This window comes from Scyliorhinus torazame, chromosome 13 (assembly GCF_047496885.1).
Source record: "Scyliorhinus torazame isolate Kashiwa2021f chromosome 13, sScyTor2.1, whole genome shotgun sequence".
NCBI lineage: Eukaryota > Metazoa > Chordata > Chondrichthyes > Carcharhiniformes > Scyliorhinidae > Scyliorhinus > Scyliorhinus torazame.
In genome coordinates this window covers 109,171,780-109,189,450 of record NC_092719.1, presented here as the reverse complement: position 1 = coordinate 109,189,450, position 17,671 = coordinate 109,171,780, and the positions used below count along the sequence as shown (strand labels likewise).

Here is a 17,671-nt window from a genome sequence, read left to right as displayed (position 1 = left end):
TAGGGTGCTGTAAATTGTCCTTTCAAAATCTCCCTGAGATTGCTATCTTGCTTCTGGGCCTGCACTAAATCCTCGATATTAGTCTGCGAGACCTGAACTGCATTCACTGGTGCGCTTTCGGGATGTGTCCAAAAATATCCATGCCTGGAACCTGCTTTGGCCAGTGCGTCGGCTTTCACATTTCCGGGGGGGAGGTGGAACGGTGGTGACTTCGAACTTTAACGATTCCGAATGTCCTGTTCTGTGCTTTCTCTAAAATGTGGCTGAAGGGAGTTTTCTGTCTGCGGAAACAAATCCCCTTGCTTTCCATAGGTAGGAATTCTGTAAGGTTATTGCAGACATAGAGGCTGTCCGAGTATATGTCTGCTGGGCTGGGGAAGGAATCTGGGTGATCCACAATGTACGCAACGGCTGCTAGTTCTGCCGCCTGCGCGCCTAAGTGGCCTGGTAGTTTTAGTGATATTTCTTCTAGGCCACGTCCTCGACATAAATGCCGCATCCTGTAATGCACTTCCCTTCTAATATAGTGGAAGATCCATCCACATATATCCTTAAGGGTTCGCATGTGTCTGTGGGCTGGGGGCTCGGGTGAACTACTTATCTTTCTGGGGGGTGTTTTTGCAATAAAGGGGCCTGTGTTGTGGTGCGGTGAGATGATTTCACATTCATGGGGGGTGCCTGGGTACTGAAGGTTATCGGCTAAGAAAGTGTGGGTCTTGGTCCTTTTTACAGTGATGTCCCGTCCCTGCAAAAGAAGGGTCCATCTAGCTGCTCCAATTTGGCTAACTGTACCGTCTTTAAGTCGTCCGTCAAGTAAAAGCTGGGTGGGGGTGTGTTCTGTGAGGATTGTGATGGGGTTTAGTCCGGTTATGTAGGAAAAATACTGAACTGCCCAGAAAACTGAGAGCAGGTGCCTTTCACAGGCCGAAAATCCCTGCTCCACAGGATCTAAAACTCTGGAGGCGTAAGCCACGGGTCTTAACTGTTCGTGCCGTTCCTGGAGGAGCACGGCCGAAAGGGTGCGGTCGGTGCTAGCTATCTCTATAGCATAGGGGAAAGCGGGTCTGGAACCTGTAGTGCGGGGGCTACAATGAGGGCTCTTTTCAAAGCATCCACAGCATCCGTATGTTGCGGAAGCCATTCCCAGGGGGCTCCTTTCTTTAGGTCTGAGAGGGGTGCTGCCTTGCTGGCGAAACCGTCAATGTGGTTTCGGCAGGACCCAACCAGTCCTAAAAACGACCGGAGGGCTGAAACATTCTGGGGAAGGGGCAATTTGGCAATCGAGTCAATTCTTTTGTGCTCGATCTCGCGTTTACCGTGCGTGATAATCGTGCCGAAATATATCACCTTATCTTCCAAAATCTGGGCCTTTTTGTGGTTTACTTTGCAACCAATTTCCTGTAGAAGTTCCAGGAGTTCGGCCAGAAGCTCGATGTGCTCTGCCTTGGTGTCTGTCTGCAGTAATCGGTCGTCCACATACTGAACCAGACATTCAGGGTTAGAAAGTTTAGAAAATCCAATTGCCAGCTGTCGGTGGAAAATGGAGGGGGAGTTGTGGAATCCTTGTGGCAGGCATGTCCACGTGTACTGCTGTGCTTTAAAGGTGAAGGCAAATTTGTATTAGCACGCTTTTGCCAATGGAATGGACCAGAATCCATTACTGACGTCTAAAACCGTCAAGTATTGTGTGTTGAGTCCCTGTTTGATCATGGTCTCGGGACTTGTGGCTACCGTGGGGGCTGCTGCGGGGGTGACTTTGTTGAGTTCCCGGTAATCGATGGTCAGTCGTCATGATCCATCAGGCTTTCTCATTTGCCAAATCGGGGCATTATTAGTAGAGGCTACTGATCTGAGTACGCCCTGCTCTAATAAGCTGTCGATAACTTTTGCGATTTCTCCCTCTGCCTCTTGGGGAAATCCGTATTGCTTTTGGGGTCTAGGGTCAGGTCCTGTGATTTGAACGGAACCAGTCATCCGGCCACAGTCGTGTTTGTGGATCACGAATGCTGTCCTGTGCTTCTGCAGAACTGCCCTAACTTGCTTGTCTGTGCTAATCGTCGTCGGGTCAAACCAGAATTCACCGACTGCACTAATCTTGTTGGCGTATTCGCCTATTGTGAGCGTTGCGGGGGCTCTTGCGGATTTTGCCATTCTCCAAACACATTGGTTGACTGGATCAAAGGACAGGTTGTGGGAATTCATAAAATCAATTTCCCAAATGTGTTCTGCTGTGTGGGGCAGGTCGACTAAGACTATGGGATGCTTGGTGGTGATGTTGCCGATTTGAATGGGTACAGGGGCTGTGATGTGTCCCTGCTGCGAGTGGCCTTTGAAGCCGCTGAGGGTATGGTGGCTGTAGTGGGCCACGTGTCTTTCTGGAATATGGTGGAGGAATTGATTGTGGTGCAGGACCCTCCTGTGTCCCAGAGAAATTCGATGGGCTGTCCCCGTATCTTTGCTGCAACTACTGGTCAGCCGGACCTATCCCAAAGGGTGTCGTAGACCCAACTGGGGGAGCCCGAACACCGTTGGTCTGTTCCGTTCAGGTCCGTCTGGTCTGAACGGGTGCTCACACTATGTATGGGCTCTGTCCTATTCTTATGCAGAGTGCCTGCCTGCTGGGCTCTCTGTGGCTTTCATGGGGCATTGCATTCTCGTGCAAAGTGTCCTAACTGTCCACAGTTGTAACACTCCTGTGGCTTTTGTGGGGGGCTGTTCCTGCCTTCGTTCACCCATACGGGGTTCTGGTGAGTTTTCACCGCTTGGATGTCTGCTTCTGCCTGCTGTTCCTCGGGTTTCCGAACTGCGGGTTTGTTTTGTACAGACTGCTCCCAGGTACCCATTTCTCATTGTGGGTTTCCTCTGAGGGGTCATCATTCGTACAGGCTTTTTGTCCTGCCTCTGTGGCATGGGAGATAAGGGTGTGGGTCCATTTGGCCATACCGTCTTGGGACAAATGGGCGCGTTCTAGATTACCGAAAACTGCTGTGAAATGAATCCACAGGCGTCCAGCAAACGCTGTGGGGTGTTCCGTCTTTCTCTGCCTGCACTTATTCAGGCCTTCTACGGGGTCACCTCTGTTGTAGCCGATCGCGTCGAGGATCGCTGCGTGCATCTCTGCAAGGGTGCCTCCTCCTACATTCTGTGGGTCGGGAAGGGCTGCTACGACCGAAGGGTCTAAACTCAAAACTGTGAGCTTCACGTGCTCACGCTCGTCCAGGCCGTACATGGTCGCCTGCTGCTTTACTCTGGCAAAGAAGTGGTGGGGGTCTGAGGTGGGGAGGAACGGTGTGATTTTCTCGCACGCGTCCCGTAATTGGGTCACGGTTAAGGGGGTCGTGTACAGGAATTCCGTGTCTCCTTCCGATGTGACTGTGCGGTGGGTGGTTACTGGGTTCATTGGAGCTTGAACTATCTGCTCTGTTGGGGGTTGGGGCGCTTTTCTCTTCTGGGGCTTTCCGTGCGCACATGTTCCCTGAACATATCTATGCGCAGTCTCATTTAATTCTTCCCAATCCGGGCCGTCTTCTGTATCTAACTGGGATCCAAAGGTGCTCTGGAACCCATTCTGAACTGAAAGCAAAGACAGCAGTTCTGCAATCTGCTTCCGGCACTTTGCATGATCTAGTGAGCTCTGTCTGTGCTCCGTGGTGGTAGCATGGAGTGCTCTTAACGCTGCCTTCAGGTCACTACACTGCCTCTGCAATGCCTCTACCTGTTTCTCTGTTTCCTCTCTTACCAGGACTGCACGTTGCGTGTCCTGATAGGCCTTTTCGTACTGTGTCTGGAAGCTGCTTAAATGCGCCAGACAAGACTGGTGTGCCCTCTTGGCATCATTCACCTCTCCGTCCTTTGCTGCTAATTTCCTTCTTAATTCTAGGTTCTCTTTCTCTATCTCGCTCACATCGACCTTGCTCATTCGATGTGTCTCCTCTATCTCTATACGGAGCTTCTGAACGACCTCCTCTGTGCCTCGCAATTGTGCCAAACAGGACACGATTGCCATCGGCTTGCGAGCTTTCCCAAGCTTTTTTTATGGATTTCGCTCAGGTTCTCCCAACAAGTATGTCCTATACTCCCGGGACCTGTTTCCTCATTTTCACAGAATTCGTTCCAAAGGAGCCATCCTTTCCCTTTGAGGTACTTTCTGATTTCCTCTTCCCAAATGGGACACTGTCCTACTCTATTGCTGGTCGCTGCGACCACGAATTCTTTGGGGTTCATGAGGCGTTGCATTGCCATCTTTCCTCTCTAAATACTTCTCTTAAAATTTGGAACAAGGGGTATTAAGGTGGTGCTGTAATTACGGGTACGGCTTTCGCTATTTTCCAGAATACAAACTCCCGACAGTTTTTCGCAACAAAAATCTATCAGTTTACCTTATAGCCCTGTTAGTTACGCATGCATTAACACACTTCCGAATTATGAGGATTGATCAGAACTGCTTGAACACTTGTGATTTTTCTGTTCCCAATTGGATTTCTAATCCAAATTTTGGGTTCTCCCGGAGTGGTTAAGCCACTTATAAGTCGGGTCCCGTCAGGATGTCGACAGTAATATGTTGCTAACGTTTGGTTGGCTCTTAATTTGTAATTTGCTCTGTTTGTTTAACCTTTGCTCTAGAGTCGCCAGGTATCTTTATGATACCGCCACGAGGTTCAAGTTCAAGTAATGATCAATAACTCAACACACCAATTAGTAAGATTCAAATCAAAACACATTTATTATACACAGTAAATCATTACTTATGCATAAACTCTAGGCTATTCCCATCACTAAAAGGCCTATACTTAGCTTCGGACTGGCCCACCAGGTCAGGGGAACAAATGGCCTTTCGTTCAGGTCCTGAGTCTGCGGGATTCAAAAGCTGGTATGGACTGGTAGCTAGGAGCGCCTATCTCATAGCGAGCGTTGACTTGAGACTTACTTGGTTGGCGGCAGCGAGGCAGGTCACTATCAAGGGTTGGTTCAAGTTGCTGAGTGACCCTGCCAAAGAAGAACGATTTGAACTTGGGGCCTTTACTGTATAGTCCCCAGGGGCTTCCCGCCCTTCGGGGCGGACCCCGTACCTGGTTCCAAGTGATTGGACTACTTTCCGATCACTTGGATCGATTTCTCCAATGCTGGAGCGGTTCCCTGATCGCTAAATGTCCATTGGCCTTCCTTTGTCTTGGCTCCTGCTGGCGCCGAGGAGTCTGGCTTGGCTTTTTTCACCTTAACTGTTGCGATTGTGCCTTGGAATCGCTCATTACTATGTAGATGGCTGCTGCATTACTATGCAGATGGCTGCTGGTTTCAGTGCTGTCTGGTTTCTTACAGGTCTCGATACACATGATTTCTGTATTTGCTAGTCTTTGCCTGTGTTGGCTGATTTTCCCTTCAGCCTTTGTGGTTCTCCATTGGGTAACCTTGCCTGCCCTCCCGTCCCCCCCCCCGCCCCCCACCCCGGCCCCCACAGCATGGCGGCATCATTTCCCCCACCCCCTCCATCCGGGCCGCTGAATAGCGGGGGGCCCGGAGAATCACTATACTTAGTACCTCGGGCGATTCTCCGGCAGGCGCGGCACCGACCTCGATGGTGCCGTTCTCGGCGGCTGGGAGAATGGCGGAACAGTGCCGGACCGGCGACGCGGGAAAAACTGGCATGAACATCGATTCTCCAGAATCCCGCCCAGTATGTTTCAAGTTGGAAATTCTAGTGTCCAGAATGCCTTCATCTTTTAAGAGTTGTGCATTTTGTGTTTGGAGGCTGCTATTTTTGGAGAGCAGCTCATTGTTTTGTACTGTTAAAAGTTGGACTGTGGACTTTGAATCAGAAAATAACTTTTGAATTTCAGTGATGTCACTTTAAGTTCGAATTTTTCCTTCCCTGCATTGGAATTAATGTTTCGAAGAGCTTGGTTGTCACTGGTAATGTCCTCAAGCTGTTTATTTTGAGTCTGAATCTCAGCATTAATGGTTTGGAGGTCAGACACTGTACTTTGCAGTTCCGCATTAGTGACCTGAAGGTCGTTATTTTTCTGTTTGAGGTCCGCACGTTGTTTTTGTAGTTCATAGTTTTGATGGTGCAGATAAGATCGGTGGTGATCTGAACACTGGAGTTTGTCATTTGAGTCTTGTAAAAGCACAGAAGCTTTTTAACGGCCGTAACAGTGTCCTCATGGGCCCTTAGTTCAGCTGCGGACCTAATCTTACGCAATTCTCGCAAAACGACAAGAGACCATCTGATACGATTAGTTTTCCATAAACTGGCGACCTTTTGCCAAATGATTTTAACATCTTCAAAGGACCATTGGCCTTGAGTAATGTTGAATTTTAATTCAATTTCAGTAATTGCTTTTGGGAAATTAAAATGCGTAAGATTTGAATTTGTAAGCTCCATAAAGATGAATTCAGTAGACATTTGTTGTAGCTGGGCTCCCTCTTGTGGCAGTGGGAACTCTGCAGCACTTTTAGAAGAAATGGATTTATTGTCATTTTCCATAATTACTATTTGAAGGCGCGGGAACTATTGTCCCTGTCTAACGCTTCCAAAAAAATATGAATAAGCAATTTCAACACTCACTTATCTCAGTTCCTTTTTTTAATATTGTTTTTGCAGGATTCTTTAGCCGGTAGGAGACAGGGGTGGGCTGAGACACAATAAAAGTGTCTTACCTCAGTCCAGCCGATGTTTGGATCAAAGGCTTCAGATCGTTTGGTGTGGTCTGGCCTGTGATGTTCTGGGGGCCTGTGAGCTTTCAAAGGCCACACCGTTCTTCCTTCGTCCGTGCAACTCGTAAATGTTCCCTGTTACGCCCTTCGGAATGCTCGCAGCGCCATTTTAAGTTTTGGGCCATTTATTCCTTGAATTAGTTATATACTAAAAAGGTAGATTCTTTACTAAAAAGGTAGATTCTATCAGTGGCAGATAAAATAAACTAGTTAACCGACCTGCTGGAAGGTTACCAACAACGTAAGCACCCCTCCAGATTTTTACCTGCTCTAGTTTGAAGTCGGGGAGATCTTTCTTTACGTATGAATATCAGGCCCCAATGCATGGACTGTAATTTGAACTAACAACTTGAAACTACAGTGGCTTCCCCTCTAGGTGAAGCTGCAGCAAGAGGAGGCCCCGAGGCCGGTTCATTTTATTTTTATTTTCCAGTTTGGGCCTAAAAAAGGAGGGAAAATCAAATTATCCCCTGCTGCAAACTTGTCCATTCACCCATGCAAGGCCATCTCGAGTCAGCCAATCCCACCACCCACCAGATGTTAACAATTTCCCTCCAGTCCCCACCCATTTCAGATGGAATGTCAATTGATAAGATTTAAATGTGTCCAGGATAATGGATATTTATTGGAGATGAGACTGAGTTCCCATATGCAGGGCTTGTATGTTTTATAGGGCCCAATCAACTAAATAGAAGAACACAAATTAACTGGTGGACAAATTAAAAAGGGCCGCACCCAAAGAACAAACGGAGCACAGCCCAAAAGGAATAAAGAGAAAACGGAAACTTAAATCCATCAAACCAAGATGTAAAAATTGGGATCGATAAAGCAGCCAACCCCTGCGGTGACCACCGAGCACGGAAGGGCTCGAGTGTGCCCGTGGACACCGCATGCTCCCTTTCCAGGGCCACCCGGCTGCGAATTATGCAGGGCTTGTATTCCACTGCGTAAGAAGAGTAAAGAGTGATCTAATTGAAATGTTTAAGATTGTTGAAAAAATGTTTGGGGTTATGCGAGGTTAAGCCTCATCCAGTTTAAGGTAGTGCATTGGGCCCACATGACGGTTGCAAGTTCTTTTCAGGGGTAGAGGATAGGTATGGGCAGTGTGGGGGGGGGGTCCCGTCAATCACGTCCACATGTTTTGGGCATGTCTAAAGCTGAGGGGGTTCTGGCAGGGGCTCTTAGATGTTATGTCCGAGATTCTGGGTGTGGGCTATGCCCCAAGTCCGCAGATGGCGATATTCGGTGTGTCGGAAAATCCTGGAGTCCAGGTGGGGAGAGAGGCCGATGTATTAGCCTGTCCCTCCCTGATAGCCCGGAGACGGATTGTGTTGTGTTGGCGGGTCTCGGAGCCACCGAAGACAGGGGTGTGGGCGAATGACCCAGCAGAATTCCAGTGGTTGGAGAAGGTGAAGTTCGCTTTGCGGGGGTTGGAGGATGGGTTCACCTGGAGGTGGAAACCGTTCATTGATTTCTTTAAGATTGAGTGAGGGGTCAGCATGGGGTGGGGTGGGGTGGGGGGGGAGGGGGGGGTTAGGGGGCTGTGGAGGGAGGGATAAAATTAGGAAGGCGGGTTGTAGTGGGGTGCTTGGATCAGGGGAGGTTGAGGATTTGTGGTTTCTGTTTATGTTGATGTTTTGGTCTTCTGACATTTTCATGTAAATATGTAAAAAGCCTTGAATAAAAATATTTTAAAAAAGAGTTAACCATGTACATAGATTCTGAAAGTGATATCCGAAACACAACAGGTGGATCCATGGTTGACTTTTCCCTCCCTAATCCTGTGGGTACTGCATACACACGGAACACCCTCCCCCCACTCCCAACCGAGATCCACACGTGACAGGAATGAAAACTGCACCTTTCCCAGGCAAGGTGGCACTTCCACAACCCCAGGTGATTCACTGCGGGAATGGCAAGTTCTGATAGGTGCAATCTTTACTTACAGAATGTAAATGATGTTCCTCCCGTATGTAATCCCCCTTTCTACAAGGAAACAATCTACTCTACACTTGCGGACAGTATCTCCATCGTTACACTGTCCTGTACTGACAAAGACTCCTCGTTTCTCAACTACAGAATTGTTGGTGGTAAGATCTGTTTATCCACATTGAGACTGCTCAAATATAGGGGCCGGGTGATTCTATAATGTTCCAGTTGTCTAATTCTATTGGGCTGGGGCCCATTCCACCATTTGTTTTTGAGAACTGGAAACCATCTCATTTACAGTGTTGGTGAGCTGAGGTATTAGTTGGTGGCACCCTCGCCTCTGAATCAGGTGTAGGCCGGGTGGTCACATAGATGCTGGAATGATGTGGGTATAAAAAGGAGCCACTTTTCGGGAGTGCGGGAGTTCTCCCTGAGTGCAGGCAGAGACACAGCATATAAGAGCTGCTCAGATACCGTTAATAAACATCTATTGTCATTAGTCGCCAATCACTGGAACCCAATAGAAGAAAGTTATGGGTTGAAGACCCACTCCAAAGACTAGAGAATGAAATCCAGACTGACATTCCAGGGCAGTACTGAGGCAGTGCTGCAGTGTTGGAGGTACAATCTTACAGAGGAGATGTGAAACCGAAACTCTGTCTGGTGAATGCAAAATATCCTCTGGTATCATTTGAAAAAGAATGGGGGAATTCTCTCTGATCAAGGGATGAATTTCAACCCCAGTAAAGTTTGACCTGGGTCAGACCAGATGTTAACATTTATTAAAACCCAACTCCCACTCGTCACTGCATTGTGTGTGGCACACCCTGAGATGGTGAGAGGAGCTTTAAATTTACAATTCCTCAGGGAAATAATGTTCAGTTTGGTGGGGTTACTGAGGAAGATTCAGTTCACAACCCCACCTCCCCCAGATGCATCAGGAAAGTTGGTGCAGGGTTGGCAGTGCCAGAGTGAAACCCGTGGCCTGGGCTTCCTTTACCTCTCCATGGACAGGGTGGAAGCAGGTGGCACTCATTACCAGTGTCGCTGTGCCTCTTCCACCCCCGCCCCCCTGTCGATAAACGGCACTGCCAACAGAGGCCAGTCTTCACTGTTGACCAGAGGTACATAGAAGATAGGAGCAGGAGGAGGTCTTTTGGCCCTTCGACCTGCTCCGCCATGCACCATGATCATGGCTGGTCATCCAACTCAATAACCGAATCCTGCTTTCTCCCTATAACCTTTGATCCCATTCTCCCCAAGTGCTATATCTAGCCACCTCTTGAATATATTCAATGTTTTAGCATCAACTACTTCCTGTGGTAATGAATTCCACAGGCTCACCACTCTTTGGGTGAAGAAATGTCTCCTTATCTCTGTCCGAAATGGTTTACCCTGAATCCTCAGTCTGTGACCCCTGGTTCTGGACACACCCGTCATTGGTAACATCTTCCCTGCATCTACCCTGTCTAGTCCTGTTAGAATTTTATATCTTGGGCAAGGCGTTTTCAGAACCTCAAAATGTATCATGGAGTTCAACCAACCTCACCCTTTAATGTATTTGTTGCTTTTCCGAGCATACGGCTTTTTCCCTAGGTGTGGGATTACAATTATGGGCACGTGGGTTTTTAAACACAAAACACTGTTTATTTCATGAACTCAACTTAACATCTGAAATAAACATTGGATCTCTTAACACCCCTTACTTCAAAGATAACTCAGAAAATATTGCAACAGTAAATAATTCCTTAAAAGGTTCCTTCAAACTTCCAAGAGACTCAACACCTTTAAACAGAATCACATCAGGTTAAAGGTTTTACTATTATGAGTTTAAATCACCCAAATGATCCAGAGATAGTCTTTCATGGCAGAGATCCAGCTCACTGCAAAACACAGACACTCCCGAAGCTCTTTCCAAACTGCAAAACTAAACTGCAGCTCTCTGGAAACACACAGACACACACCAGCTCTTTTTCAAAACTGAAACTAAAAACTGCAAAATGGCTGATCTGACCTCAGCTCCACCCACTTTCTGACATCACTGTTTTATTTAAGGTACATTGCTTAGACATCCATGTCTTAAAGGTACTCTCACATGACACCTCCCCCCAAGAAAAGAAAATAAACCATCAACTTCAAAATGGTTTCATTTTTCACTTTTGCACCATCCACTAAGAAATGTACACAGTAAATATACCTTTCCTTTTTAAAAAAAAACAACACATGCAAACAGGTATAATAATATAATCCATTTTTCTTTGTTCTTCTTCCTCCAACTGAAATCCTTCTTGATCGACAGTCTCTTTGAACAACGTCTCTGCACGATCCATCCATTCCTCTACTCCTCGGCATTTCTCTTCAGAATCAGATAATTTAGTTCAATCTGACCACAGAGTCCCTTGCAATTCTCCAATACAGGAGTATTGGTGATCACAGCTTTCAGGCAGTCAAATGCCTGTTGAAAGTCCGCTGTCCATTGAATTTTTTAACGTTTCTTTAGCAAGTCCATCAGTGGAGTAATCACGCCACAAAACTTTTGCACAAAGGTTCGATCAAATTCATTCATGTTAAGAAATCGCATTATTTCCCTTCGTCTTGAGGGTATCGGAAACTCTGCAAGGAAAGTGATTCGGGCTTTTCCAAATTCACTTTCTGCTAGGTTCATCACCAAACCCGCCTCCTGAAGTCGATCGAAGAACTCCATACGATGTTTTAAATGCTCTTTCCATCTCTGGAAGTTGGAAATAAAAGCAGATTGTCCCACTTTCTCAATGCAATCCTTCAAACATGGGATAGGATAAGAGGCCGTTCTTGTAACGGCATTCACCTTTTGATAGTCCACACACAACCGTTGGGTACCGTCTGGTTTAGGTACCATCACTATTGGTGAGCTCCATTGGCTGCAATCCACTTCAATTATGCAATTTTTAAGCATACTCTCAATCTCTTTGTTAACCTGTGCCAATTTTAAAGGATTAAGTCTATATGGATGTTGTTTGATAGGAACAGCATTTCCCACATCTATATCCTGTATAGCCATTTTAGTACTTCCCAATTTATCTCTACAAACTTGCCCATGTGATATCAATAACTCTTTCAGATCAGTTTGTTTTTCCTCTGGATGGTAACTTAACAATTCATCCCAATTTTTAAGAACATCCTCATTTTCCAATTTAATTTGAGGTATGTCAAATTCACAGTCATCTGGATTTGGTTCGTCACTTTGCGTTAGAATCATTGAAACCTCCTTTTTCTCTCCTTCCCTTTCAAAGTACCTTTTAAGCATATTCACATGACACACTCGGTGAGTCTTCCTTCTATCTGGTGTTTTTACCACATAATTCACCTCACTTAATTTCCTTTCAATCTGACAAGGTCCACAAAACCTAGCTTTTAAAGGCTCCCCTACCACTGGTAACAACACTAAAACTTTATCCCCACTGGCAAAACTACGAACTTTGGATTTCATGTCCGCTACCCGTTTCATCACATTTTGTGCAACTTTCAAATGTTGTCTAGCCAATTCACCGGCTCTATTTAATCGTTCCCTAAAATTTGACATGTAATCCAATAGTGTAATTTCCGATTTCTCACCCACCAATTTTTCCTTAATCAATTTAAGTGGTCCTCTTACCTCATGACCAAAAATTAGTTCAAAAGGACCAAATTTGGAGACTCATTAGGTGCATCCCTATTTGCAAACAATACGAATGGGATTCCTTTATCCCAATCCTCTGGATAATCTTGACAATACGCCCTCAAAATTGTCTTCAATGTCTGATGCCACCTTTCTAACGCTCCCTGCGATTCTGGATGCTACGCAGTTGATTTAAATTGTTTTATTCCTAAGCTATCCATAACTCCTTTGAATAACTTTGAAGTAAAATTTGTTCCTTGATCCAATTGAATTTCTGTGGGTAGTCCATATCTAGTAAAGGATTTAAGTAACTCCTCCACAATCCTTTTAGCTGTAATATTACATCCTGGAATGGCCTCTGGAAACCTAGTAGACATATCCATTACAGTCAAAAGATATAGATTCCCACTTTTTGTTTTCGGAAGCGGTCCTACACAATCGATTAGGACCCTTGTAAAAGGTTCCTCAAATGCTTGAATGGGTATTAAGGGTGCTGGTTTTATCACTGCTTGAGGTTTCCCTATCACTTGACATGTGTGACATGATTGACAAAATTTTACTCCATCTTTATGTTCTCCAGGCCAATAAAAGTGTTTCTGGATTTTAGCTTGAATTTTCCTTATTCCCAAATGGCCTCCCACTGGTACCTCATGTGCAACTCGCAACACCTCCTTTCTATACACTACCGGCAATACTACTTGATGAACTTCTGCCCACTTTTCATCCGCCTGCATATGTACAGGTTTCCATTTTCTCATCAAGACATCATTTTTACGGTAATAACACTCTGGTATACTCTCAGATTCCTCTTCCATATATGCTTTCTGATATATCCATTTTATTTCTACATCTTTCTGTTGTAACACTGCCAATTTTCCAGAACTAAAAATATCCGCCTCATCCTCCACCTGTTCTTGTTCTTTTTCAACCATCTGATCAAAAATCGTTTCTGATAATTGCACTTCAACTTCATCTTCACTCTTTGATTTCTCCTCCTGTCTTAACCTGTGACTTTGCGACCTTGTTACTACACAATCCGGAAAAATCCCAGGATAATCGTCCTTCAACACTTCAGTTGACTGATTTTCCACTGGTTTATCAACCACAGTAGGCATCACTCCTACCTGCGATCCAGCTATATCATTACCCAAGATAAACTGTATTCCTGGACAAGATAGTTTCTCTATTACTCCTACTACCACTTCACCACTCTTCACTGGACTTTCTAACCTTACCTTATATAATGGAATGCTACTCCTCTCACCCTGAATTCCACATATCACCACCTTTTCTGGCAGCATTCTTCCCAAACTACATAATTCCTCATCTCTTACCATTAAAGATTGACTCGCCCCTGTATCTCTTAAAATTGTGACTTCTTTACCTGCTCCTCCTGATACACATAAGTAAACTTTACCCACACAAGTAAATTCTTTAAAGACCTCTGGCACCTTCTTCACAATTACGTCTTGAATAGGCTGTACAATCGTTTGCACCTCCTTCGCTTCCCTTGGGTTTTCCTTTACCACTCTAACAAATCCCACTGTCTTATCCTGTTTTACCACATCAGCCTTCCCAGTGCTTTTCTTCAACCACCAACACTGTGACTTTACATGGCCTAGTTTATTACAGTGAAAACATTTGAAACTTTTCATTTCTTTTCCACTCTCCTGGATTTCTTTTTTAATCTGAGGTACACTCTCCTTATTATCTCCCATGAGATCACCTTTACCTTTACCACTTGAGTATTTCTCATGTCCCCAGTTTCTATCCCTCACAGGCTGAAACTGATGTCGGAAACCAATCTTTGATTTATGAACTAATTCATAATCATCTGCCATTTCCGCTGCTAATCTCGCAGTTTTAACCCTCTGTTCTTCCACATGAGTTCTCACTACATCAGGAATTGAATTTTTAAACTCCTCCAAAAGTATAATTTCTCTGAGAGCTTAAAACGTTTGGTCTATTTTCAACGCCCTTATCCACCAATCAAAATTACTCTGTTTGATCCTTTCAAACACCATGTATGTTTGACCAAATTCTTTCCTTAAATTTCTAAACCTTTGTCTGTAAGCTTCAGGCACTAGCTCATATGCACTTAGGATGGATTTCTTCACCTCCTCATACGTTCCAGATACCTCCTCCGGTAGTGATGCAAACACTTCACTTGCTCTTCCTACCAGCTTTGTTTGAATCAGTAACACCTACATTTCCTGTGGCCATTTCATTTGTTTAGCTACCTTCTCAAATGAAATGAAAAAGGCTTCCACTTCCTTCTCGTCAAACCTTGTCAATGCTTGGACATATTTAAATAGATTCCCACCAAGCCTTCTACCATGGCGCTCTTTCTCACTATCCTCATCACTATCATCCAACTGTATGTTTCCCTTTACGTCTGCCAATTTTAACTGATTGTCATGTTTCATGGCCATTTTCTGAAGTTCAAACTCCCTCTCTTTATCTTTTTCCCTGATCTGTATCTCCCTTTCTTTTTCTTTTTGTTCTGCTAGGGCTATTCTTTCTTTTCTCCTTTCCTCTCTCTCCTTTTCTTTTTCCTTCCTCTCTCTTTCTGTTTCTTTTTCCTCTCTCTCTCTTTCTCTTTCTTTTTCCTCTCTCTCACTCTCGTATGCCAGCCTCTTTAATTCTTTCTCATGTTCCATTTGTTTAACTTGCAACTGAATTTTTGCCATTTCCAATGAGTCAAACTCTATCTCAGGCAACTTTAAATGCTTAACCACCGCCATAATTACCTCACCTTTTCGCATTTTGTCAGGTAATGCTAACTGCAATGTTCTTGCCAAATCTAACAGTCTGCTTTTCGTTTCTGTCCGTAAAGTACTACGTGTGACATTCTCCACCCCAAAAACTTCTGAGCCTCTGAAAGAGCCATTGTTCACGACACTCTCCCCACTTAAACTAAAATACCACACCGGAAAAGCAACAATCCTTCACTGTCTTTAAGTTCACAAAAGCCAATCCAATAGATAGACTTTTATCCCGGATGAGCCCCCAATTGTTATGGGCGAGGCGTTTTCAGAACCCCAAAATGTATCATGGAGTTCAACCAACCTCACCCTTTAATGTATTTGTTGCTTTTCCTAGCACACGGCTTGTTCCCTAGGTGTGGTATTTGAATTATTGGCGCGTGGGTTTTTAAACACAAAGCACTGTTTATTTCATGAACTCAACTTAACATCTTAAATAAACATTGGATCTCTTAACACCCCTTACTTCAAAGATAACTCAGAAAATATTGCAACAGTAAATAATTCCTTAAAAGGATCCTTCAAACTTCCAAGAGACTTAACACCTTTAAACAAAATCACATCAGGTTAAAGGCTTTACAATTACGAGTTTAAATCACCCAAATGATCAAAAGATAGTCTTTCATGGCAGAGATCCAGCTCACTGCAAAACACAGACACTCTCCAAGCTCTTTCCAAACTGCAAAACTAAACTGCAGCTCTCTGGAAACACACAGACACACACCAGCTCTTTTTCAAAACTGAAACTAAAAACTGCAAAATGGCTGATCTGACCTCAGCTCCACCCACTTTCTGACATCACTGTTTTCTTAAAGGTACATTGCTTAAACATCCATGTCTTAAAGGTACTCTCACATGACAGTCTCTATGAGATCCTCCCTCATTCTTCTGAACTGCAGCGAGAACAATCCCAACCTAGTCAATCTCGCCTCATGTGACAGTCCCGCCATCCCTGGAATCAGTCTGGTAAACCTTCGCTGCACTCCCTCGAGAGGAAGAACATCCTTCCTCAGAGAAGGAGACCAAAACTGCACACAATACTCCCAAGTGTGGCCGCACCAAAGCCCTGTATAATTACAGCAACACATCCCTGCTTCTAAATTCGAAACCCCTCGCAATGAAGGCCAACATACCATTAGCCTTCTTTACCGCCTGCTGCACCTGCATGCTTACCGTCAGAGACTGGTGCACAAGGACACCCAGGTCCCGCTACACACTCCCCTCTCCCAATTTACAACCATTCAGGTAGTAATCTGCCTTCCTGTTTTTGCTTCCAAAGCGAAAAACCTCACACTTATCCAAATTATACTGCATCTGCCATTGATTTGTCCACTCGTCCAACCTGTCCAAATCATGCTGTAGGATTTTTGCATCCTCGTCACAGTTCACCCTCCTACCTAACTTGGTATCATCCGCAAACTTTGAGATGTTACATTTTATTCCCTCATCCAAATCATTAATATATATTGTGAATAGCTGGGGTCCCAGCACCGATCCCTGTGCCATCCCAATAGTTACTGCCTGCCAATTTGAAAAGGACCCATTAATTCCTACTCTTTGTTTCCTCTCTGCCAACCAGTTTTCTATCCACCTCAATACATTTCCCACAATCCCATGTGCTTTAATTGTGCGCAATAATCTCTTATGCAGGACTTTGTCAAATGTCTGAAAGTCCAAATATACCACATCGACTGGCTCCCCCTTGTCAACTGTACTGGTTACATCTTCAAAGAATTCCAACAGATTTGTCAAGCATGATTTTTCCCTTCATAAATCCATGCTGATTCTGACTGATCCTGCCACTGCTTTCCAAATGTTCCACTATAAAGTGACCTTTGACTTTCCATTGTGTCAATGTCCTAGCCTTACCCCATTTATAGCTTGTGACATTCTCAGGCACTAAAATTGAATTGATCACTTAAAATTAAATTTATCCCACCAGGAAACATAAACAACCGTTTCATTTCCCAGAGGGACTCTCTGTTCTCGAAAAACACCTTCTCATATAATCCGGATGGCATCTCTGACCCAACTATCTTTGAACTCCAAATTGAGGTCACTGACGATAACGGCGCTGATTCAAAACTTACGCTGACAACCACAGTAATTGTCATTGTCCACGTTATTCCTTGGACAACCACAGTCCCGACGACCACCGCACCATTAACCGTGAGTACAGAAGATTGCAGCTTCAGTTAGATTTGTTTCAGAAGGCAACATCTTGTGATACACTATGTGGAGACATCGTGTGGAAAGTGTTACAGGCTGGGGAGGAAGAGGTGGCTTTGGGCCTATGGTTCCTAAGGTTCTGCATCACTGAGAGATGCTCTTGTCGTAAAATAAAAGCAAAACATTCTAGAAATACTCAGCAGATTTGGCAGCACCTGTGGAGAGAGAAACCGAGTTAATGTTTCAGATCAATGACATTTCACCAGAACTGGGAAAAGTTAGAAATGTAATCAGTTTTAAGAAACTAAAATGGGAGAGGTGGAGAGAGACCAGAAGGGAAGGTCTACAATGGGGTGGAAGGTGGAGACATTAAATGACTAAAGATTGAATTACTTTGTGCAGAACCAAAGAGAGTGGTGATAGGACAAGTATAGAAACAAAAGATGTGTTCAGAGGC

At 44.8% G+C, this 17,671-nt stretch overlaps 1 protein-coding gene across 5 annotated transcripts in view; it reads left to right on the top strand.

Annotated features, from left to right (window-relative positions):
- Positions 1-17,671, top strand: part of LOC140388230 (cadherin-related family member 4-like) — a 330,338-nt gene that overhangs the window by 245,666 nt on the left and 67,001 nt on the right. For all 5 annotated transcript variants that reach the window (XM_072472043.1, XM_072472040.1, XM_072472041.1 and 2 more), the window contains 2 exons: positions 8,663-8,804; positions 16,988-17,214. In XM_072472043.1, the coding sequence (XP_072328144.1) occupies positions 8,663-8,804; positions 16,988-17,214 (369 nt within the window). The remainder of the gene's footprint in view (positions 1-8,662; positions 8,805-16,987; positions 17,215-17,671) is intronic.